The sequence below is a fragment of the Triticum aestivum genome, chromosome 6B (assembly GCF_018294505.1).
Source record: "Triticum aestivum cultivar Chinese Spring chromosome 6B, IWGSC CS RefSeq v2.1, whole genome shotgun sequence".
Lineage (NCBI taxonomy): Eukaryota > Viridiplantae > Streptophyta > Magnoliopsida > Poales > Poaceae > Triticum > Triticum aestivum.
Genome location: NC_057810.1, coordinates 295,781,406 through 295,806,260, shown reverse-complemented (window position 1 = coordinate 295,806,260; position 24,855 = coordinate 295,781,406). Strand labels below are relative to the sequence as shown.

Here is a 24,855-nt window from a genome sequence, read left to right as displayed (position 1 = left end):
GTAATTTACACTAGTGTCATATGCATGACACTAGTCTAACTTACTCCCCACTATGACCAGCCTAAGTGCTGCGAGGCACTGCCACGTGGCTGTTGCCATGGACTGCTGTGTGGTGTGTTGGCTGATCCTGCGGCTGGGCTGGGGAGCGTGTGATCGAACGGCTCTGGGGGTGCCTATATTTGTAACAAATCAATCGGACGATTTGTAGCACCCGCCATAAGAAACACCATTGCGTGCGACGGTGACGGTGGGTCCGTGAGACGAGCCTCTTATTTCTTCCCCAGATTCCCAACCGGCATGTCCCTGATCCCGCGCGCTGCTCCGGCGGCGAGCATGGCGTTCGCCGGACGGGACCCCGCTGTCATCCCCCTCCTCAAGATGCTACCGCTGCTCGGTCTCCTCGCCATCTCCTCGGCCGCAGAGCCCCCGGCGGCGTCGTCTCCCTCCGCCGTGCACAACAACAACTGGGCCGTGCTCGTCTGTACCTCCCGCTTCTGGTGAGCCATCATCTATCATGCCTGCGCCTTACCGCCTCGCCGCTCGTTGCTGTCTACTTGTCGCATCGTCATAAATTTGCTGTGGATCAACGCAATTGTAGTGGGTTCAGGTTCACTGTGCCAAATGTAGCAGTGAGAGGTCTAAAGAAGCTAGGGTTTTGATGTAAGTGCTAAAAGTACGCACGATTGATAGAAGGATCTGGATCCAATTGCTGCATGAATCAGCTTATTAATTTATCTGTGTATCAACGAGTTTGTCCATCCCCTGTTTGCGAAGTAGTATACTCTATCGATGTCAGTGTATGGAGTGATTTAATTTTTTTTCTCACTGGTTGGAATCCATTTTGTAGTACCTTTACTCTTCTGATTGCGACATAGCTTAATGTTGTCATCATGGCGGAGCCAGCCTATTCGTAGAGCCTGAGCAAGGTCTAATGGTGACCGCGCTGGCAAACATTTGCCCATGAAGCTCTCTATCGAATCCTCCTTCCCTGTTATGACTTCAACAGAGGATCCAGGCTGAACCTGGGCAGCCTCCCAGGGTCGGCAGCGGTGGCTCCATCATTGATTATCAGTATGAATGGAGATCTCAGTGGTTGTACAACTGGTAACTGAAATATAGTTTATCCATTCTCATGGCTGGTATGTGATAATAACCATGATGACTTAAAATCTTTAAGCCGTGATGTAAGTTCAGCAAACACAAGTGTCTTTTGACAAACATTTTGGTATGAACACTTGCACAATTGTAGTTTTTCCTTGAATACACAGAAGAAGAACGCCAAGAAGGCACATATGCACACAATTGTAGTTGTGTTAATGCCAGCTAATTTTTTAGAAGTTTTCCCTTTGATACGGAAGTTTGGTTCCCATCTACCAATATCATTTGAATATGTCGCTTATGCTTTTATATTATCTGGTTGATGTTGGGTTCCGCTGCTTATCCCTGTTGTCACTTAAATCTGATCTATTATCCAAATGTTATGCAGGTTTAATTATAGACATATGGCCAACACGCTGTCTTTGTACAGGTAGTATACATATTATAGACATATGCCGTTATATGCAAATTTTAATCTATGTCCTATGTAAAGGTTATTCCTTATTAGTAAATATACCATTTTTTCCAGGACTGTTAAGAGATTAGGAATACCTGACGAGAGGATAATACTTATGTTGGCTGATGATATGGCTTGTAATCCTCGGAACAATTATCCTGCCCAAGTGTTCAACAATGAGAACCACCAGATTAATCTTTATGGTGACAATGTTGAGGTGAATCTCTTTACTCTGAAAATATTGCTGCTGAATCATAACATTGTAGTTTGATAACCCCTCAGGTTTGCAATATTTTTCCTAGCCCATGATGTGCATGTATCATTGATACCAATGAGGTACCAAATCTACGAAATAGTTTATGATATTGAAGCATGCATACCCATTGTAAATGACCCACTACGATTCTTAACCTCTTTTACAACAAGTAGACGCCCATAGGCATATGATTGTTATATTGCAATACCTACAATCCTGATTTTCTCACTGAAAATATTATGAAACAACGCCTCCTAAAGGATGGTCAAATTTTGCAAAGTGACGGATAATTAAGACAATCGACACAGTTCAATATGGTCAGTTAGGTGATTTATGAAAGGTGGCAGCTGGCAATCCTTAAAGTTGTCCACTCATAATGCTTTGCAATCTGGTCTTATTAAAAACTACTCCCTCCGTCCCATAATATAAGACGTTTTTTGACACTACACTAGTGCCAAAAAATGTCTTACATTATGCGACAGAGTAGTAATATCTTATCTTGCTACGCTGATGTTACTCTTTTGGTTTTCTAATGACAGGTTGATTACCGAGGTTATGAGGTTACAGTTGAAAACTTTTTGCGAGTTTTGACTGGAAGACATGAGAGCGCTGTACCAAGATCAAAGCGTCTCTTAAGTGATGAAGGAAGCCATATTCTTTTGTACATGACTGGACATGGTGGGGATGAATTTTTGAAGTTCCAAGATAACGAAGAACTTCAGAGCCATGATTTAGCAGATGCAGTAAAGCAAATGAAGAAGCATAGGTTGAATTTTTTAATCATCAACATTTGGATGTTGGCTTGTGCCTCTTTGTTTCTGAGTTCGTGTACTGACCTTTCACCTTGGCCTTCCTTTCAGATTTAAAGAGTTGTTGATAATGGTAGATACCTGCCAGGCTGCTACTCTTTTTTCACAGGTTCACTTCAAGTTGCTACAAGTTCTTCTTGACATATACCGAATTACTGTTATACATATTATCCATTTCATTTTGTAACCGCTCAAAATGTCTTTTACATTTTGGGTATCCTTCGCAAATGTTCATATATTGTTAGCAAGTGCGCAAACTATAGCATGTTGTACATCTATGAATTTCTTCACATTTTTTTGGCACAATTAGCTCCGGGTTCATCATTCTGAATTTATTTTCCATATGACCGTATCATAGTATACACTTTTGTAACATTCGTTGTTGCTGTACATCACTTTTTAGTATGAAATAGTTGTTTGGCATATGGGAGTGCAAATGCTGCATATGGCGTTTGTGCTACATGGTATGCTAATGTTATGACCGGTTTAGCTTATAACCGGAGGAGGCCCACTGGGCAGTAGTTAGGGGCTTGGCCCACAAGTTATCTTAGGCTATTCGTATTGAGGTTATAAATACTAGATGTAAAACACTTTTGAGATCAAGAAATAAGAATATTATTATTTCCTGTTGCCCGGCTCCCAGAGGAGCCGGAACCCTAGTCGCCTCCAACCCTAGCCGCCTATGTTTTAAAGGCGTCCGTAAGGCGACGCCTAGGCGACGCCTAGGCGTCGAGGCGCCCCCCCAGCGCTTTGCGCTTTAGGCGCCTAGGCGTCCGCTTTAGGCGCCTAGGCGTCGCCTAGGCGTCGAAGCGCCCCCCCAGCGCCTTAAAGCAAGGCGTCGCCTTAAAAACATAGCTAGCCGCCGCCGCCATCTCCCTCCTACGCGACGGCGCCCAGCTGCCGGCGCGCCCGCTCATCACCTCGCCCCGCTCCATCCTTCCCCTACAACCTCTGGAGCAGGTCCGGTAGGACCCCTGGTTCTACCAATTTGGTATCTAGAGACTCCAGTTCGATCATGTCTTCCCCATCTCCCACGCCGCTGCTGCCCACCGGCACCACCGCCGCGCCATCCGCTCCCCCGTTGACCACCAACGAAGCTCCGACGCTGCTGGGGCCGAGCACCACCGCGGGTGCGATGCAACCTCCCGCGCCACCCCTGCCCAGCTCGGGGGAGCCCTCGCAGGCTGGCCTTCCCATCAATCAGGTCCGGTTTCCGCCCTCTCCGTCGCCAATACCAGCGTGGGCGGCTGGATCTTCACCATCGCCGGTCTACACCGCGACGTCCGAGCAGCCGACCCTGTTCCCACAGTTTGGCGGGCCATCTGGCTCCACAGGTCGCTACCCGGAGTACCCCGACCAGGCACCACCGGCCGCCCTGCTCCGCTCCTTCGAGCCAGTTCGACACGGCGCTCCGGCACAGACACCGCCACGGTTCGCCAAAATCAACTTTGCCACCTATGATGGCACGGAGGACCCCCTAAACTAGCTCAACCAGTGCGACCAGTTCTTTCGCAGGCAGCGAACCCTCGCATCGGAGCGTACCTGGCTCGCCTCCTACCACCTCCGCGGCGCGGCACAGACGTGGTATTACGCCCTCGAGCAGGACGAGGGCGGCATGCCCCCTTGGGAGCGCTTCCGCGAGCTCTATCTCCTTCGCTTTGGGCCTCCGGTTCGCGGGAACCGCTTGGCGGAGCTCGGTCGCCTTCCCTTCGCCTCCACAGTGCAGGACTTCGCCGACCGCTTTCAGGCCCTGGCGTGCCACGCTTCGGGCGTGACGGCGCAGCAGCGGGCCGACCTCTTCATCGGGGGCCTTCCAGATCACATCCGCGTGGACGTGGAGCTTCGCGGACCTCAGGATCTCCAGACGGCCATGTACTACGCCCGTGCCTTCGAGTGTCACGCCTAGGCTATGCAGCAGGCAGCCCCGGCTCGAGGAGGTCGACAGGCCACCCGGCAGGCCCCGACGCTGGGCCGGCCACCCCCGCCCGCTTCGACGACTACCACCCCGGCCGCGACATTGCCCTTCCGTCGGCTCTCTCCGGCGGAGCAGATGGAGCGGCGGCGCTAGGGCCTCTGCTTTAACTGCGACGAGCCCTATACGCCGAGCCATGTCTGCCCTCGCCTCTTCTACTTGGAGACGGCCGACTACATCGAGGAGGACACCCTGACCGACGGGGCCGACGCACTGTCACCCCCAGCTGCTGCGGAGGCCGCACCCACCGCCGCCCCGGTGACGGCACTCGTGGTCTCTCTCCACGCGCTCGCGGGCATCCGCGACGAGCGGACCATGCTGTTGCCGGTGATGATCCACGACGAGCGCTTGGTGGCCTTGGTGGACACAGGCTCCACCCATAACTTCCTGCCCGAGGCTACCATGCGGCGCTTAGCACTTCAACCGACGGGCGGGGAGCAAATTCGGGTCCCGGTGGCCAACGGCGATCGTCTCCGGTGTCATGGACTCGCCCGGGGCGTCCCCATCACCATCGGCGACGAACACTTCTCTATCACATGTGCGGGCATCGACTTGGGCTGCTTCGACTTCATCCTTGGCGTCGACTTCCTTCGGACCCTTGGTCCCATCCTTTGGGACTTCGAGGCTCTGACGATGACCTTCTGGCGACTGGGCCGCCGCATCCGGTGGGACGGCATTGGGGGCGCCGCTCCGGCGACGCCGCAGCTCCAGCTGGCTGCGGCAACCTCTGAGGCCGAGCATCCCCTACTGGATCACCTCCTGCAGCAGCACAACGACCTCTTCGACGAGCCACAGGGCCTGCCACCGGCCCGGGTGTATGATCACCGTATTCATCTACTGCCGGGCTCCGCACCGGTGGCGGTTCGTCCTTACCACTATCCGCAGCTGCAGAAGGACGAGTTGGAGCGGCAGTGTGCACTCATGCTCACCGCGGGCATCATTCGGATCTCCACGTCGCCCTTCACCGTGCCGGTCCTCCTCGTCCGCAAGTCGGACGACACGTGGCGCTTCTGCATCGACTACCGCGCCCTTAATGCGCTCACTCTCAAGGATAAGTTTCCTATTCCGGTGGTCGATGAGCTACTGGACGAGCTCCATGGGCGCACTTCTTCACCAAGCTCGATCTCTGGTCGGGGTACCACCAGGTGCGCATGCACCCGGACGACATCGCCAAGATGGCGTTCCGGACTCACCACGGCCACCTCGAGTTCTTGGTGATGCCCTTTGGCCTCGCCAACGCGCCGGCAACCTTCCAGGCCCTGAACGACGTCCTCCGTCCCTACTTACGTCGGTTTGTGCTCGTTTTCTTTTATGACATTCTTATCTACAGCGCCTCGTGGGCGGAGCACCTCCAGCACGTCACCATCGTCTTCAATGAGCTTCGGGCGCATCATCTTCATCTTAAGCGCTCGAAGTGCTCGTTCGGGACGCCTTCAGTCGCCTACCTCGGCCACGTCATTTCGGCTGACGGGGTTGCTATGGATGCCGACAAGGTGGCGGCTGTCGCTGCCTGGCCGACGCCGCACTCACCGCGGGCTCTTCGCGGTTTTCTCGGCCTCGCGGGCTACTACCGGAAGTTTATCCGGGAGTTCGGCCTCATCGTGTCGCCCCTCACGCATTTGCTGCGTCGCGGCGCCTTCGCCTGGGACGATGAGGCGACGGCAGCATTCGAGGCCCTCAAGGGGGCCCTCACGACGGGTCCCGTTCTTCAGATGCTTGACTTTGACCGCCCATTCATGGTGGACTGTGACGCCTCGAGTGCGGGGTTCGGCGCCGTGCTTCATCAGGGCGATGGGCCTCTCGCCTTCTTCAGCCGGCCCTTCGCTCCGCGCCATCTTAAGCTCGCGGCGTACGAGCGGGAGCTCATTGGCTTGGTACATGCCGTACGCCATTGGCGGCCCTATTTGTGGGGTCGGTCTTTCCGCATACGCACGGACCACTACAGTCTCAAGTTCTTGCTGGACCAGAGGCTCTCGACCGTGCCGCATCATCAGTGGATCAGCAAGCTTTTCGGCTTCGACTTCTCCGTCGAGTATCGCCCGGGTCGTCTTAATACCGTGGCCGACGCCTTGTCTCGCCGCGACGCCGACCTCGACTCCACTGTCGGCGACTCCGAGGGGGCGGCGCTGTGCATCTGCTCTGGGCTGACCTTCGGCCTCTTCGACGACATTCGCCGGTCCCCGTCGCCGCCGTCCTTCTTCAACAGCAGCTGGCGGCCGGTGACCTGGAGGAGCCTTGGCGCTTCACCGACGGCCTGCTCCTCCATGGGCGCCACGTCTTCGTACCGGCGCATGATGATCTCCGTCACCAGGTGTTGCTGCTAGCCCACTCGGCTGGACATGAGGGTGTGTAGAAAACCCTCCATCGCCTCCGCGCCGACTTCTACATTCCTGGTGATCGAGCCCTGGTCCGTGACTGGGTTCGGTCTTGTATGACGTGCCAGCGCAACAAGACAGAGACATTACGGCCAGCTGGTCTGCTTCAGCCCTTGGAGGTGCCGCGCTCCATCCTTCCCCTACAACCTCCGGAGCAGGTCCGGTAGGACCCCTGGTTCTACTAGCTAACCACTTGTGTTTCATGATTTGAATAATAGGTCACATAATTATAGAATCAGCCGATGATCTGCGCTGCTAGAGTGGACTTCACCCTTTTGACCTTTTGTATATCTGAAAAACTCTATCTAAAGGCTGTACCTGATATATTTAATATCCACAGCTTCAATCACCTGGTGTTTTGGCGATTGGTAGCAGCATGAAGGGGGAAAACTCTTACTCTCACCATCTCGACTCAGACGTGACAACATGCCCTATACAGTTATTTCAGATAGTATTTGCAAACTTATTTTACCTTATTACTTGTCATGAAGCTGGTTAATGTTATGCATTTCTGGTGGCAGATTGGTGTTTCTGTTGTGGATAGATTTACCTTCCATACACTTGCTTTCTTTGAGAAGCTGAACATGTATAGCAATGCTTCATTGAACAGGTAAATTGTACTTTACATGCTCTTCTCTTGAATTATGTATCTCGGTTGAAAGTTCATCAACTATCTATCATAGTTCAAAAAAGCGTTAGGCGTTAATTGTGCGTTTTGCCACCGCCTTGCGCTTTACTGACCAAAGCGCATGCTTATGCGCAGTTATGCACAGATTAAGCGTAGTTATGCGCAATGCGTTTTGCCAACGCCTAGAGCCTAGGCGCGCTTAAGCGCTCGCTTAGGCGCGCCTTTTTTAACTATGCTATCTATATGAGAAGGTGCCGGTCTTACTGCAATATGTAATTCCTGAAAAATAGTTATTTACTTTTTTTTTGGTGTTAAACTTTGTGTTATGCCAGGTACACTTGTGTACAATTTACTTCACTGTTTCTATATTAAGATATAGTTGATGTTCTTGTTCAGCTTTCATATTTCTATGTAATACGATGTGAAAAGATGGTCTGCATCATTTGGGTGCTTTCTGTATTAATGTACTTTCTTTCGAACTCACATAAAATAATTGAAATTCATGGCTTGTAACTGCAGGCTAATCAGATTGCAGTGAACTTCAAAATTTAATTCAGACTGTTTTCTGTGTTCACAAGAATTAGGAGTCAGTTGTGTCCTCTATTCTTAATTACGTGCAATAGCACTCAACTAGATTCAATCTTATGTTTCTAAACACAATGTACCTGGGTGGCTCTCTGCAGTAGCATCCAATGTTCATCATTTTGTGTTACAACCTTGCCTTTTATGTTCCAGTCTTTTCAACTCATACGACCCTTCTATGCTGCTGTCTACTGCATATTATCGAATGGATCTTTACAAGCGTGCATTAAACGAGGTAATGGAAAGATATGTCTATTTCTAATGGCTGCTATGTTGTCCACGACTAAGCCTTCTTTTCCTTCTATCCTGTCCTTGACCAGGTCCCAGTGACAAATTTCTTTGGATCAGTCATGAAGACTATCCACACTGATTCAGCCTACACAGGCTTTCTAGCTGCACATGATGCGGAACTCCCCTTTTCTGTCGGAAATAATATACTTGATCATGTCATGTTGCAGAATGAGGCTAGTGCAAGAAGATCGAACATAGAAGAGATGAATGTGAGTTTTAGTAAGTTTTGCATTTCATTTATTTGAGAGACTAATACTTTGTGAATTGCAACATCCAGGAGGCACAATTAACGTCCCATGGATGGACAGAGGTCCTGCTAGAGCAGCTGGAAGGCAAAAATTCTGATGTTGTTGTGATGTATTGTCTGGGAACTATGGGCATATTGCTGGCAATTTCAACCTGGCTATCAATGTAGGAACTCTGAAGTGTGCTCTTAACACATCTTCTTGCAGAAAACTTGGTCATACTAACTTTCACAGGATGGGACCAAGAAGAACGAAAATAAGAGAGATACTTTGGAGGTCAACGTTCTGTATTTCCTTTTTACGTAATCATAGCATCCATTCATTTTGGAACATAATTGTTGTATGTAGTTTTCGCATGGTACCCTCTACTTTTTGGATACGTAGCTCGATATGTTTCGTAGTCATTTTTATGCATCTGTGCTCCTGCATCACATATTGTACCTGTCAGATTATCTCATTGCTACTTGAAAAGATTTCCATGTAGCATAGCATCTGGAGTTTGATCATCCCAGCTAGATCTGGATATCAATATGTACTCCAAACTCAAATGTTGAGTGTTCTTTTAGTCCAAGATAATACACTTCATTCGGTCTGGAATGTTCAGCACTTGACAGGTCGTCTTTTATTTGGACTAGATATATTACAATATTTACTCCATTTACCACCTACAATTTTCAGTTTTAAAAAAACTCCATTACCTCCCTATGCAGTCCATTGTATCTTATAACGACTTTTGCCTTGATGCCTGCTTATGTGCTACAAGAGGTTACTTAAGGTCAAACGTGTATCCATATGAAGATATTTTTTTTGTAATACATGATTAATTTTATCTTTGTATGCATTGCTCTGTATGTGAAGTGTCGCTATTGTTTTCGTTACTGGCATAATACAACCGAAAGGTGTGTTTTCTATGCTCAAGTACAGAACTAATAAGCTGGTCATGGGCCTCATAGGACGGTATGCACAGAAGCTGTGCACCCAGTAGAACCGTGGACATGCTGCTAAGGCAAATGAAATGAGCATAGATTATGCTCCATTAGGGAGCATTGCACACCTGCATGTGCTCAGTGGCATCTATGCCACTAGTTGGCATGCCATCATAAAATTACCTTCCTTTGTGAAAATGTTTGATAGCCTTCTTTATTCATAAGATTATGCTATTTGTCATGTCAGGGTTTTCAGCTGGATGCTATTTTATTGATCATGTTAATGCCAGAATCATGTATCTCTTGTTTTGAGCGGTTATGACATGCCGATTATTATAACTTATGGAATTATGAGGTATATGCTATAGAACTCTGTCAAACGGCAAATAGCAGTTATAAACTCATTTGTAAACCACTAAACAATGAGAAGATTGGCATTTCCTCTGATAAGACTGGGGAAGTCTGTGGTGCTTCTTCTCAGCAGGCTGAGCTGACTGTTTGTGGCTGCAACCTATGCATGGCTGGGATCAAGAGAAGGGAAAAATTCTTGAATATCACTGATGGATCCTTCCTCTATATATTTAGCTCAGGAAGAAAATTCACATGGGTAATCGATGATAAAAAGTTTGTGCCCATGTATTTTGTCATCACCTATGTTTGAGGGGTCCTTTGTATTAATTATTATTGACTTTATTCTGGCCCTAGTATCTGTCCTATTTATGTTGTGACAAAGTGGGAATGGTTGTCCATTGTGGCAGTAGCCGAAAGTCCATCACAGACATCGATATTGTCATGCCTATTGGGGGACTTCCATGCATCTACAAGAGTATGCAACAATGAAAAGAAAAAAGTTCTGATTGCACACCTACCAGATCCGTTATACATGATCAATTTTGATCTTAGAGCGACCTGAGTTCAGGACATCTCCAGTACTTATTGTACAATAACAACACAGTGGGTGGTTTAGGGTGTAATTTTGAATGCATTGCTGCATAATATTTTCTATAAATCAGATCCGATAGTGAGTGCAAGTTATTACTGGAGTTACATCGAAAATCTGAGCAAAAGCGTGTTTGCTGTCTCAGCTTTTCTCTCTCAAGCTATGGTCCCAGAGATCTACACTTCACCTCAGGAAATGTCTGGATGCCACTATATTAGATGTCTTTGCTGGATGCCCATTGCTCAGTAATAGCAGTTAATTGTGTTGTCCTTTCTGGAGCTCAGTTGTTCCTTGTACTGACTGAGCAGTTGGCAGTGTGTCGCAGGGAGATGTATGAGGGTGTGAACGAGCTGCAGGGCCGACCAACCATAATGACAGCAATAGGTATGGATCTGTGGCATTTTCTGGACTCAGATACCGGCTTGTTGGCTATGAAAGGTTTGTGGCTGGCTCAGTTTGGAAGAAGCCGAAGCTTGAATTGGTTGTATTGGGGCAGTACACATGAGACATCAGTGATCATCATGCCACCAACTCCCTGTTACATCAACCACGAACCAGTATCCCGGATGTCAGTGTGCAGGGCATTTCCAGGAATATGTTGGCATGCACAGATGCTCGGTATCCTTGTCTTAGGGTTGGATGCTGGAAATGCCAAGAATTGGCTGATCATATTGTCTATTCTTCTGTTTCTGCCAGTGAGGTAAGAGGCTGTGTTATCAAAGATGTTGGTTTCTGGAAGGGCACAATGATTTCGTGGCGATGAGAGTTGCCTAAAGTAAAGAGGATGGACGGTTGGAACTTGGAAGGGACATAATGTTATGCAAGTTGCTTGCAAGAGTTCAGTTGCATGAGATGATATCCTTATCCAGAGCCATCAGCGCGGCATCTTCTTTCGTCACTGTTAGTGGGGGTTGAATTCTGTTGCCGAAGAAGCAAGCATGAGCTAAATTTATTGATATTTGATAACCAAAGGTGATCTGATAGAGTGTGAAGTTAGGCAAAAAGGGCCCGAGCCAGAGTCTTATGCATTCTCGCAGCATGCTTTTTCATAGCTCAAACCTACACGCTAACAAGGTACTCCGCTGCTCGATATTTTTCTGCCTTGATTGTCTGAAATATCACGCAAAGAAAAGGAGCACGGTTCTCCCAGTCCTGGTCCATGCTCCTACAAGGTTGTTTAGTGGGTGAGCGATAGGGTGATCTGCCTTGCATGATTTGCCTTGCACTTGCACTTTTCATCTTGTGAGTAACTATGTTGGATTTGAGCCGCTCTGCGATCCGCGGTTGATTATACTATACTAGGTTTGCTTTGTGCTGGTCGACGCGCATGCCAGGTCCACGATACATTTTGGGTTTTGTTGGGTGTGGATCCACATAACGACAGCACCAATGCATATTTATTGTTTATAATTGTATCTATCTATCAATCTATGTAGTGCTCCATATTTCTCTAGTGAAAAGGCCAAAAAGGTACCTCCCAGAGTGGCTGCGAAATCGCTACTTTAGTTATATTTTCATGGCTGGTCAGCAAAGATATCTACTGCATCTTAGCTTGTCTGGATGAATGGTTAAACAGGACGAGTCTGTCTGGGGTTTGGTATAATGTTTTTGTTAGGTGTTCGGCCTTTTCTGCTGCACTGTTATCAATGGCAGCAAACAACTAGGAGTTGAGGACGGCGGTTGTTCCCAAGGCAAAGGTTAAAGAGCAAATGGCAATTTTATCATTGACCCAAGCTGCTTGCACGTTATCACTTCGCGGCATTTTCTTTCGTCGCCGTTAGTGGACTTTGCTTTCGAGGTTTAGGGCCTGTTTGGTTTCAATAAGTCACCTGACTTATAAGTTAGGTGACTTAAAACCAGTGACTTATAAGTTACGCCTGTTTGGTTGTCACCTCACTTATAAGTCACCTGACCACACCTTCCCACACCAATCCACATCATGCAGGTGGTGAGACCCACGCAAAAGGGGGTGACTTATAAGTTTTAAGTTGGGGTGGAGCAACTTATGACTTATAAGTTAGGGTGACTTATAAGTTGGGTCTGTTTGGCAAAATGAGTCGGTTTTTTCACTTTTCGACTTATAAGTTTGTGACTTATTTGGAACCAAACAGGGCCTTAGTTGAAGTGTGTGAAGCGTAGGATTACCAATGAAGGTGTGAGGGGTGAAATCATGACAGCACGTCAAGGTTTTCCTTTTTCATTATCAAAGGAAGCATTGTTGTGGTCTGTGATGGTATATAAGATGAAATGTTTTCATTCCATTTGATAATTATTCAGCGTTGCTCTTGCAGATGATAATGATGATATGTTGTTGCCAGTCTTATAAGATTTGTAACTGCTACGGATATGGCAAATCCAGAAAGGCCAGAATTCCATTTTTGGGCAGTTTTCCTAGAAAACAACAGCATCATTGTTACACCAGATGCATTGGAAGAGGTCCCAGCAAAACTAGCGAGGCTTCTTTGTAGTACTAGTACATGCTCAATCTTGCACGCCACCTGTTAAAGTCTGGGAGCCGCAAGTATTATTGGGCTTCACTTGTTGAAACTTCTTCGTTTGCTTGATTTCGAGAAGGAAACAAACTCAAAATTCCAGTGTTTTTTTTTAAGAAATGATAAAATGAAGGCGCGCCCCAGGTATGACACGGCAAGTGCTCGCGTACAGACACCTTCCTTGATCACGCATGACGGCATGAGTAGATCGCTCCTTTGTCCACCTCCTCCCCAACATAAAATAAGCAGCACATGCACGAGAGAGCACTAGAATACTGAGTGCGCCAAGCTATTGGGAAGATCTCTCGGTCGATCGCTGACGTCCCCTCCCCTTTCTTTCTCATGGAATATTTGCCAAAGTGCAGCTTGTGATCTTTTTTCTTTTGTTTCCATATAGACATCTCCCATCCCCTCGTCTCACCTATCCTTTCTTCCTTTCTTCTTTGGGACTTACAGTGCTGCCGAATGATGGTGCATAGCAGCAGGGGGCTGGCTGTAGCGCGGCAATGCGGCATGTCACTGAAGTCGTGTAAACGAACTAGCTAAATGCCTCGATTAGCAGGTCAAGTCGTGCAAGATTTCGATGGCAAGTCACGCGATTGGTAGGTGGGAGATAATAGGTGACAAGTCTCCCAGTGGGATTGGTCGGTGGGAGCCCAATCAGGCCCGCGCGGGAAGGGAGAGGTCTGTTTGGTAGCCTGTTTTTCCTGTTGGGCCTGCACCGCATGATTCTCAAAGCAGCCCAGAGTCTGGCTCGCTGGAAACCCTGGGATCAGCAGTTTCTCGCGAGCCAGGCTGAGTGCGGCGCGAGGTCGCACGTGCGGGAACGAGGCGCGGGCGAGGGGCGATGGCGGGAGATGGAAATCTGGCGCGCCGTCCCGGCGTCAAATTAGCCTCACCCCCTTTCACTCGCTCACTCATAGCCACTGCCCCCCTTTCTTCGCTACTGCCTCACCACCGGCGGCGGCTACGATTTCAGATCTGCGCTATAGGCGGGGTTTGCGGCGGATCTGGTGCTCCCCCTGCTGTTGCCCACCGTCTAGTTGACCTAGTCTGTGCCATGGCTCCCCCTACGCCGTCCTCGTCTCCGATGCCGGTAAGCAGCACCCCCTGCCCCCTTTGTTAGCTCAATGGTTAGGCCGTTAAGCTAGGTGATCGATTACCCACTGAATGAACCGTCGATTCGACTAGGTTATGGACGCACGGATGAGGCTGATAATCCAGGCATCAACACTGATTAGTGTGATTCAGGCATGGGTTATGTTCATGCACCAGAGAGCCGTTCGTCGTGCTGGAAGACCTTTGATCCGCTATGGTCCATTGTTTCCCAGGGAACAGGAGAGGATTCAAAATCTGAACTACATCTACAACTGCAATGACGTCGAGGCTCTGTGGATGCTTAGAATGAAAAGAGCACCATTTGCCAGGCTTGTTGAGACCTTCAGGAGCAGGGGGCTGTTACAAGATAGCATCAACACCAGTGCTGAAGAGCAAGTGACCATGTTCCTCCATGTTGTTGGCCATAACCAGAGGTTCAGGGTCATTCACAACACGTTCAGGAGATCAATGGAGACCATCTCTAGGTACTTCAAGCAAGTGCTTTTTGCTATTGGGGAGCTTAGATGAAAGATGATCAGGAGACCATCTGGTCAGACTCCACCCAAGATTCGCGGAAGCCCAAGATGGTATCCATACTTCAAGGTGAGCATTGACAATACACACTTTTCATGGCTTGATATGCTTGTATTGTTCAAGTTGAGCACTAACACAGGCTTGTGATGCTATTTTCAGGACTGCATTGGGGCAATAGATGGTACTCATGTCACTTCCAGAGTTCCTAGGTCACAGTCTGCAGCATACAGGGGGAGGAAGCACTACACAAGCCAGAATGTGCTTGCTGTTGTTGACTTTGATCTGGAGTTCACATATGTGCTGGCTGGCTGGGAGGGGTCAACGCATGATGCTAACATTCTCACTGACAACATGAGTCGACCTGATGGGATCAACATCCCCGACGGCAAGTTCTACCTTGGAGATGCTGGCTATGCATGTCGGCCGGGTATTTTTCCACCCTTCAGAAAAACAAGGTACCATCTCAACGAGTTCTATGGTAGGAACTTTCCTAGGACTGCACAGGAGTTGTTTAATCTCAGACACTCCAGCCTTAGAGTAACTGTTGAGAGGGCATTTGGAGCTCTGAAGAATAGGTTTAAGATCCTGGATCAGAAGCCATTCCACCCATACCCCACTCAAGCTGCATTCTGCATAACTGGATCCTCCAGTGGGGCTTTGATGAACACGTGCCTGAGGAGGAAGAGGTCGAGCCTGACGATGTTGTTAGCTCTGGCCATGGTGTGGAGGCATTTGACAATGACGCTTGGAAGAACAAAAAGTTGGAGTGGGCAGAGGCAATGTGGCTTAACAGAGGTCAGTGCAGGATTTGAAGAAGAGGAAGAAGCAGCAGCAGCAGCAGAAGCACAGAAGAAGAGGAAGAAGAAGCAGCAGCAGCAGCAGAAGCAAAAGAGGAAGATGAAGCAGCAACACCGATGAACTATCCCCTATTTCGCCAATGGCTCTTAATAATTTGAACTGTCATTTGATTGTAGTTAGGATGAACTGTCATTTGTTTAACTAGCTAGCACTATGTTCAGATAGTGTGTGGTAAGGTCACCATTAGTTAGAAGTGGTGACAACACATTATGCAGGTTGCAACCAAACACCATGTTATATGTGCATCTAATGCAATGCGAGCAACCAAATGCTAGGGCAAAAATGGTTGTCTCATGCAACTAGGGACATGCAGGCAACCAAACTATGTGCATCTGGGGCTTTTTGGCCTGCATCCCCTCAAACCGGCTCAATAGAGCCAGACTCGCCGGGCCAAGTCGGCAATCTAACCAAACACGCCCTAGGTGACAAGTCTCCCAGTTCCAACTCTGGACGCGGGTAATTGTGGGATAGCCGGATAGGGAGTGAGAAGGGAAATCTCGAAGCTTTCGTCCATGCCCTCACTATATACGCCTAGCAGCACAATTGAAGGCCGACTTGGGAGGATATCGATCTCTATACTAGAGGATAATGCCCGATTTGCCGTTCTTTCGCTTTGGAATTAATTCTATTTTTTTTTCAAAGATTATTTTTTCCGGCAATCTTTCAAAGATTATTATGGTAACTAAAATCCGTGCATACCGCAGAGGCGAGCGAGCAAACGCGGACACCTGCGGGCTCTATTGGGTTGGTCATGTAGGTCGGTCCTTCCAATTTTGGGAAGGTTTCGTTTGACCGTTTCTTTCTTTTTTCTCTAACTGTTTTTTTTTAATTTCATGAATACTTTTTGAAATTCAGAAACATAATTTAAATTAAATTAAAAGTGTTTTCTTCAAAATTGTGAACATTTTAAAGACATAAGGAATTTTTTTCATATTCTGAACATCTTTTGAATTTACAAAAATATTTTAAGTTCGTGAACTTTTTAAAATATATGACCATTTTTAAAAACTCATGAACAAATATAAAAATCCTGAATAGTTTTAGAATTCATGAATATATTTTTCATATTCGTGAAGAGCTTTAAAATTCACAAAATTGTTTAAATTCTTGAATGTTTTAATAATTGTGAACATTTTTGGAAAATCATAGAATTTAAAAATCATGAATGTTTATGTCGGTTCCAATACTCTCATGCAGGACCCATGACCTGACCTGACCTTACACACGGTGTTGGTGATATTTCCCAACGCTATGACCCGGTAGAGAAAATGACCCGACCCAGAGCCTGCCGACTCGTGGGTCACTTCGACCTGACGGATCATAATGTGGAAGAGGCTTGGAAGATTGAGTAAAGGCCGGCTCATGGAGGCGCCTGATGGACCGGCTCGTTGAAGGCCCATGATTGAAGATTGTCCTTGCTTGGAGAATAAGACAAGTAGGAAACAAAGTATGGCACAGGTTGTAGTACGACCGGAGACAATTGTAAGCCTAGGGACTCGACCTATTATATAAAGGGGAGTCCTAGGGCGAAAAGGGTTAAGTTATAATCAATAGAGAGCTAGGTAGCGAATCCGCATCCTTCTAATCGAGATTTTCAGCAATATCAATCAAGAAGGAAGTAGGTCTTTACCTCCACCATGAGGGGTCGAACCTGGGTAAACTTGTGTCCTTCGTTTCCTGATCAACCCCTCTCAAGCGACCTCCTAGTTGTGATGGCCTCCAGACTTAGTCCTTTTACGAGGACATCTGCCGTGACAAAACCACGACAGTTGGCGCACACTGTAGGAACAACACACGGTGGTGTTGAGTTCTTGGAGGGAGCTCTCCCAGGGATCGAGGGATACGCGATTGGCCGGATGATGAAGAGTCGTCGTGGCAAGCTCTACATTGACGATTCAGGCTGGGGCCCAGAAGCTGATTCTATCGAGTACGGGTATCGGGTTCCCTTCGGCAAGATCCACGTCTTCATCGGCATGATCAGCGAATCAGGCCCCGAGCCGGACATCTTCTCCGACATCATACCCGGCCGGCCTCAAGCCACCCGGAACCACGTCTTCATCGGCTTCACTCAGGGAGTCGATCTTGCGGATAACTCCGCGTCTGACGGAGACACTCTTGTCTACTCCGATGGCGAAACTTCAGTTGGTGACACCGTATCAATCCTTCCGCTCTTTGATGTGAATTTTGTTAGTAGGAATAGTTTTGGAAACAACGCTTATAGAAGAAACTTTAATGCTAGACCGTTTCCTAGTAATTCCTCTAATAATTATGGAAATTCCTACAATAATTCTTATGGTAATTTTAATAATATGCCCTCTGATTTTGAGAATAGTGTGAAATAATTTATGATTTCTCAAAAGAATTTTAATGCTTTGCTTGAAGAAAAATTGCTCAAAGTTGATGATTTGGCTAGGAACGTTGATAGACTTTCGCTTGATGTTGATTCTCTTAAACTTAGATCTTCTCCTCCTAAGCATGATATCAATGAGTCTCTCAAAGTAATGAGAATTTCCATTGATGAGTGTAAGGAAAGAACCGCTAGATTGCGTGCTAAGAAAGATAGCTTTATAAAAGCGTGTTCTTCTAGTTTCCATGAAAATAACGATGGGGATCTTAAAGTTATTGATGCGTCTCCTATTAGATCTATGTTTTGCAATATGAATTTTGATGATTATGGGAATGATGATGAGTCAGCTTTGCCTAAAAGGCGTCCCAAAAATTCGGAGTCTTTAGATCTTGATGCTAAATTTGGTTAAAGTGGGATTGGAGAGGTCACAACTTCAAATAACATTGAACCCACTATCTCGGATTTCAAGGAATTTGATTATGATAATTGTTCTTTAGAAGGTCGTATTTCCTTGTTGCAATCCATCGTTAATTTTCCTCATGCTTATAGTCAAAATAAAGCTTTTACCAAACATATTGTTGATGCCTTGATGCAATCTTATGATGAAAAACTTAATTTGGAAGTTTCTATACCTAAAAAACTTAATGATGAGTGGGAACCTACTATAAACATTAGAATTAAAGATCATGAGTGTTTTTCTTTGTGTGATTTGGGTGCTAGTGTTTCCATGATTCGGAAAACTTTATGTGATATTCTAGGTTTCCATGATCTTGACGATTGCTCTTTCAATTTGCACCTTGCGGATTCCACCATTAAAAAGCCAATGGGAAGAATCAATGATGTTCTCATTGTTGCAAATAGAAATTTGGTGCCCGTGGATTTTATTGTTCTTGATATAGATTGCAATCTTTCTTGCCCTATTATTCTTGGTAGACCTTTCCTTAGAACGATTGGCGCGATTATTGATATGAAGGAAGGGAATATTAGATTCCAATTTTCATTAAAGAAAGGCATGGAGCACTTTCCAAGAAATAAAGTCAAATTACCTTATGAATCTATCATGCGGGCTACTTATAAATTTAGTGCCAAAGATGGCACTCGTTAGATCTATCTTTGCTTTTATGCCTAGCTAGGGGCGTTAAACGATAGCGCTAGTTGGGAGGCAACCCAATTTTCTTTATGATTTTTGTTTTTGTTCCTGTTTAGTAATAAATCTTGCATCTACCTTCTGTTTATATGTGTTTTTATCTTTTAATTAGTGTTTGTGCCAAGTAGAACCTATGGGATAACCTATGATGTTAGTTGATTTGATTCTGCTGAAAAATAGAAACTTTGCGCGCATGAATATAATTTTGTTAAATCACGGGAACATGCTTTTGCGTTGATTCGTTTTTCTGATGATCAATAAACAAATTGTACAGGACTTCATATTTTGGTAGGATTTTTAGAGTTCCAGAAGTTTGCGTTAGTTACAAATTGCTACAGACTGTTCTGTTTTTGACAGATTCTGTTTTTCGTGTGTTGTTTGCTTATTTTGACGCATCTATGGCTAGTAAAATAGTTTATAAACCATGAAGAAGTTGGAATACAGTAGGTTTAACACCAAAATAAATAAATAATGAGTTCATTATAGTACCTTATGTGGTGGTTTTGTTTTCTTTCACTAACGAAGCTTATAAGATTTCCTGTTGAGTTTTGTGTTGTGAAGTTTTCAAGTTTTGGGTAAAGCTTTTATGGACCATGGAATAAAGGGTGGCAAGAGCCTAATCTTGGGGATGCCCATGGCACCCTAAGATATTCAAGAATAGCCAAAAGCCTAAGCTTGGGGATGCCCCGGGAAGGCATCCCCTCTTTCGTCTTCGTTCATTGGTAACTTTACTTGGAGCTATATTTTTATTCGCCACATGATATGTGTTTTGCTTGGAGCGTTGTGTATTATATTAGTCTTTGATTTTTAGTTTACCACAATCATCCTTGCTGTACAAACCTTTTGGGAGAAGCCTATTTGATTAGAATTTGCTAGAATACTCTATGTGCTTCACTTATATCTTTTGAGCTTGATAGTTTTTGCTCTAGTGCTTCACTTATATCTTTTAGAGCACGGTGGTGACTTATTTTTGTAGAAATTTCTAGTCTCTCATGCTTCACTTATATTCTTTTGAGAGTCTTTTAGAACAGCATGGTATTTTCTATGGTTTTAAATTTGGTTCTAGAATGGTAGGCATCCAAGTTGGGTATAATAAAAACTATCATAGGAAGTGAATTGGATGCTATGATCAATTTGATACTTGATAATTGTTTTGAGATATGGAGGTAGTGATATTAAAGTCATGCTAGTTGGGTGATTATGAATTTAAAGAATGTTTGTGTTGAAGTTAGCAAGTCCCGTAGCATGCACATATGGTTAAAGTTGTGTAACAAATTTGAAAGATGAAGTGTACCTGGCTTGTGCATCCTTATGAGTGGCGGTCGGGGACGAGCGATGGTCTTTTCCTACCAATCTATCCCCCTAGGAGCATGCGCGTAGTACTTGATTTTTGATGACTTCTAAATTTTTGCAATAAGTATATGAGTTTTTTTGACTAATGTTGAGTCCATGGATTATACGCACTTTTACCTTTTCGCCTTTGCTAGCCTCTTCGGTACCGTGCATTGCCCTTTCTCACCTTGAGAGTTGGTGCAAACTTCGCCGGTGCATCCAAACCCCGTGATATGATACGCTCTATCACACATAAACCTCCTTATATCTTCCTCAAAATAGCCACCATACCTACCTATTATGGCATTTCCATAGCCATTCCGAGATATGTTGCCATGCAACTTTCCACCGTTCCGTTTATCATCATCATGACATACTTTACTTTTGTCATATTGCCATTGCATGATCATGTAGTTGACATCGTATTTGTGGCAAAGCCACCATGCATTATTTTTCATACATGTCACTCTTGATTCATTGCACCATCCCGGTACACCGCCGGAGGCATTCATATAGAGTCATATCTTGTTCTAGTTTTGAGTTGTAACTCATATGTTGTAATCAATAGAAGTGTGATGATCATCATTATTAGAGCATTGCCCAAAGAAAAAAAAAGAAAAGAAGAAGAAAGGCCAAAAGAAAAAAAGGAAGGCCCAAAAAAAGAAAAAGAAAATAAAAAAATAAATAAAAAGGGCAATGTTACTATCTCTTTTTCCACACTTGTGATTCAAAGTAGCATCTTGTTCTTCATGTAGCGAGTTTCATATTTTTGTGCTTCAAAGTAGCACCATGTTTTTCATATAGTGAGTCTCATAAGTTGTCTTTTTCATACTAGTGGGAATTTTTCATTATAGAACTTGGCTTGTATATTCCTACGATGGGCTTCCTCAAATGCCCTAGGTCTTCGTGAGCAAGCAAGTTGGATGCACACCCACTAGTTTTCTTTTGTTGAGCATTCGTTTATAGCTCTAGTGCATCCGTTGCATGGCAATCCCTACTCCTCATGTTGACATCAATTGATGGGCATCTCCATAGCCCGTTGATTATCCTCGTCAATGTGAGACTTTCTCCTTTTTTGTTTTCTCCACACAATCCCCATCATCATATTCTATTCCACCCATAGTGCTATATCCATGGCTCATGCTTATGTATTGCGTGAAGGTTGAAAAAGTTTGAGATTATTTAAGTATGAAACAATTGCTTGGCTTGTCATCGGGGGTATATAAGTTGGGAACATCTTTATGTGACGAAAATGAAGCATAGCCTAACTATATGATTTTGTAGGGATGAACTTTCTTTTGCCATGTTATTTTGAGAAGACATGATTACTTTGATTAGTATGCTTGAAGTGTTACTATTTCTTTTATCAATATGAACTTTTATTTTGAATCATTTGGATCTGAACATTCATGCCACAATAAAGAAAATTACATTATGAATTATGCTAGGTAGCATTCCACATCAAAAATTCTCTTTTTATCATTTACCTACTCGAGGACGAGCAGGAATTAAGCTTGGGGATGCTTGATACGTCTCCAACATATCTATAATTTTTGATTGTTCCATGCTATTATATTACCCCTTTTGGATGTTTATGGGCTTTATTTTACACATTTATATCATTTTTGGGACTAACCTACTAACCGGAGGCCCGGCCCATATTGATGTTTTTTTGCCTATTTCAGTATTTCAAAGAAAAGGGATATCAAACGGAGTCCAAATGGAATGAAACCTTCGCGAGCGTGATTTTTGGAATGAACGTGATCCAGATGGCTTGGAGGGCAAGTCAAGAAGCAGCCGAGGCTCCCACGAGATAGGAGGGTGCGCCCCCTGTCTCGTGGGCCCCTCAGGCGTCCACCGACATACTTCTTTCTCCTATATATGCCTACGTACCCCGAAAGCATCCAGGAGTAGGATGAAACACAATTTCCACCACCGTAACCTTCTGTATCCGTGAGATCTCATCTTGGAGCCTTCGCCGACACTCTGCCGGAGGGGGAATCACCACGGAGGGCTTCTACATCAACATCCTTGCCCCTCCAATGAGTTGTGAGTAGTTTACCACAGACCTACGGGTCCATAGTTATTAGCGATGGCTTCTTCTCTCTTTTTGGATCTCAATACAATGTTCTCCCCCTCTCTTGTGGAGATCTATTCAATGTAAACTCTTTTTGTGGTGTGTTTGTCGAGATCCGATGAATTGTGGGTTTATGATCAAGTTTATTTATGAATAATGTTTGAATCTTCTCTGAATTCTTTTATGTATGATTGAGTTATCTTTGCAAGTCTCTTCGAATTATCAGTTTGGTTTGGCCTACTAGATTGATCTTTCTTGCCATGGGAGAAGTGCTTAGCTTTGGGTTCAATCTTGCGGTGTCCTTACCCAGTGACAGAAAGGGTTGCAAGGCACGTATTGTATTGTTGCCATCGAGGATAACAAGATGGGGTTTATATCATATTGCTTGAGTGTTTCCCTCTACATCATGTCATCTTTCTTAATGCGTTACTCTGTTCTTATGAACTTAATACTCTAGATGCAGGCAGGAGTCGGTCGATGTGTGGAGTAATAGTAGTAGATGCAGACAGGAGTCGGTCTACTTGTCACGGACGTGATGCCTATATACATGATCATGCCTAGATAATCTCATAATTATTCGCTTTTCTATCAATTGCTCGACAGTAATTTGTTCACCCACCGTAATACTTATGCTATCTTGAGAGAAGCCACTAGTGAAACCTATGGCCCCCGGGTCTATCTCTTATCATATTTGCTTTCAATCTACTTTTATTTGCATCTATATTATAAAATACCAAAAATATATTTATCTTATCTTACTATCTTTATTAGATCTCACTTTCGCAAGTGGCCGTGAAGGGATTGATAACCCCTTTATTGCGTTGGTTGCGAGTTCTTTGTTTGTTTGTGTAGGTCCGTGTGATTTTTGAGGAGCCTCCTACTGAATTGATACCTTGGTTCTCAAAAACTGAGGGAAATGCTTACGCTACTATCGCTGCATCACCCTCTCCTCTTCGAGGAAAACCAACTCAAGCTCAAGACGTAGCAGACACGAGAAGTGTTCCGGAGGGTACCGGGTGCATATCGGGTCACGGAAGGGGTTCTAGGCACCCTCGGCAAAGATCTGGGCCTAATGGGCCAAGAGAGGAAACACAATAGCCAGTAGGGGTTGCTGCACCCCCCATATGGGCCGAACCAGAGGAGGAAGGAAAGAGGCTAAGAGAGAAGGAAGGGGAGGGATTCAGCCGCCCCCTTCCTTCCCTCCTCTCTTCTCCCTTCCCCCTCCGGAAAATATGGTGGGGGGGGGGGGAATTGGACTAGGCCCCCAACTAGGATTCGTCCTACTTGGGGCGGCCCAAGGCTGTTCCCCTCCTCCTCCCACCTATATATACGTGGGGAGGGGGCGCCTAGAAGACACATCAACTATTGTTAGTCGTGTGCGGCGCCCCCCTCCACAGTTTATGCCTCTGATCATATTCTCGTAGTGCTTAGGCAAAGCCCTGCGCGGATCACTTCACCATCACCGTCACCACGCCGTTGTGCTGACGGAATCATTTACTTCATCGACACTTTGCTAGATCAAGGGTTCGAGGGACGTCATCGAGCTGAACGTGTGCAGAACTCGGAGGTACCGTATATTTCGTGCTTGATCAGTCAGAACGAGAAGAAGTTCGACTACATCAACCGCATTCTCAAACGCTTCTGCTTTTGGTCTACGAGGGTACGTAGACACACTCCCCCTCTCATTGCTATGCATCTCCTAGATAGATCTTGCGTGAGCGTAAGATTTTTTTTGAAATTGCATGCTACGTTCCCGAACAGTGGCATCCGAGCCAGGTCTATGAGTAGATGATATGCACGAGTAGAACACAAAGAGTTATGGGTGGTGATCGTCATACTGCTTACCACCAATGTCTTATTTTTATTCAGCGGTATTGTTGGATGAAGCGGCCCAGACCAACCTTACATGACCACGTTCATGAGACCGGTTCCACGGAAAGACATGCAACTAGTTTTGCATAAAGGTGGCTGACGGGTGTCTGTTTCTCCTACTTTAGTTGAATCGAATTTGACTGTGGCCGGTCCTTATTGAAGGTTAAAACAACAAACTTGATAAATCACCGTTGTGGTTTTTATGTTGTAGGTAAGAGCGGTTCTTGCTAGAAGCCCGTAGCAGCCACATAAAACTTGCAACAACAAAGTAGAGGACGTCTAACTTGTTTTTGCAGGGCATGCTTGTGATGTGATATGGTCAAGACATGATGTGATATACATTGTTATATGAGATGATCATGTTTTGTAAAAGTTATCGACAACTGGCAGGAGCCTTATGATTGTCGCTTTATTGTATGAAATGCAAACGCCATGTAATTGCTTTACTTTATCACTAAGCGGTAGCAATAGTTGTAGAAGCAATAGTTGGCGAGACGACCACGTCGCTGAGATGGAGAT

At 45.6% G+C, this 24,855-nt stretch overlaps 2 protein-coding genes across 4 annotated transcripts; both read left to right on the top strand.

Moving 5' to 3' along the window:
• Positions 1-235: 235 nt before the first annotated feature.
• Positions 236-12,008, top strand: LOC123136994 (putative GPI-anchor transamidase). Of its 3 annotated transcripts, XR_006467621.1 has the most exons (11): positions 236-497; positions 1,487-1,528; positions 1,628-1,772; positions 2,351-2,577; positions 2,672-2,729; positions 7,308-7,385; positions 7,489-7,577; positions 8,331-8,412; positions 8,498-8,677; positions 8,746-8,989; positions 9,887-12,008. XR_006467621.1 is itself a non-coding variant. In XM_044556523.1 (10 exons), exons 1-10 carry the CDS (start codon positions 298-300, stop codon positions 8,881-8,883), a joined length of 1,239 nt encoding a protein of 412 aa, XP_044412458.1. In that variant the 5' UTR covers positions 236-297; the 3' UTR covers positions 8,884-9,370. The 3 variants fall into 3 exon arrangements, 1 of the variants encoding a protein (XP_044412458.1); XR_006467622.1 differs by lacking the exon at positions 7,308-7,385; XM_044556523.1 differs by lacking the exon at positions 9,887-12,008 and having other exon boundaries at positions 8,746-9,370.
• LOC123136995 (uncharacterized) lies at positions 11,453-15,955 on the top strand. Its single transcript, XM_044556525.1, has 3 exons — positions 11,453-11,653; positions 14,403-14,772; positions 14,863-15,955. Exons 2-3 carry the CDS (start codon positions 14,701-14,703, stop codon positions 15,619-15,621), a joined length of 831 nt encoding a protein of 276 aa, XP_044412460.1. The 5' UTR covers positions 11,453-11,653; positions 14,403-14,700; the 3' UTR covers positions 15,622-15,955.
• Positions 15,956-24,855: the final 8,900 nt, after the last annotated feature.

What these genes read in the sequence shown, in the direction of transcription:
- LOC123136994 (XM_044556523.1), top strand. Translation starts at nt 298, where the DNA reads ATGTCCCTGATCCCGCGCGCTGCTCCGGCGGCGAGCATGGCGTTCGCC. An exon ending in CTCACCATCTCGACTCAGAC is followed by an intron (nt 7,386 to 7,488) that starts GTGACAACATGC and finishes TTCTGGTGGCAG; the next exon opens with ATTGGTGTTTCTGTTGTGGA. An exon ending in ACAAGCGTGCATTAAACGAG is followed by an intron (nt 8,413 to 8,497) that starts GTAATGGAAAGA and finishes GTCCTTGACCAG; the next exon opens with GTCCCAGTGACAAATTTCTT.
- LOC123136995 (XM_044556525.1), top strand. Translation starts at nt 14,701, where the DNA reads ATGATCAGGAGACCATCTGGTCAGACTCCACCCAAGATTCGCGGAAGC. An exon ending in GATGGTATCCATACTTCAAG is followed by an intron (nt 14,773 to 14,862) that starts GTGAGCATTGAC and finishes TGCTATTTTCAG; the next exon opens with GACTGCATTGGGGCAATAGA.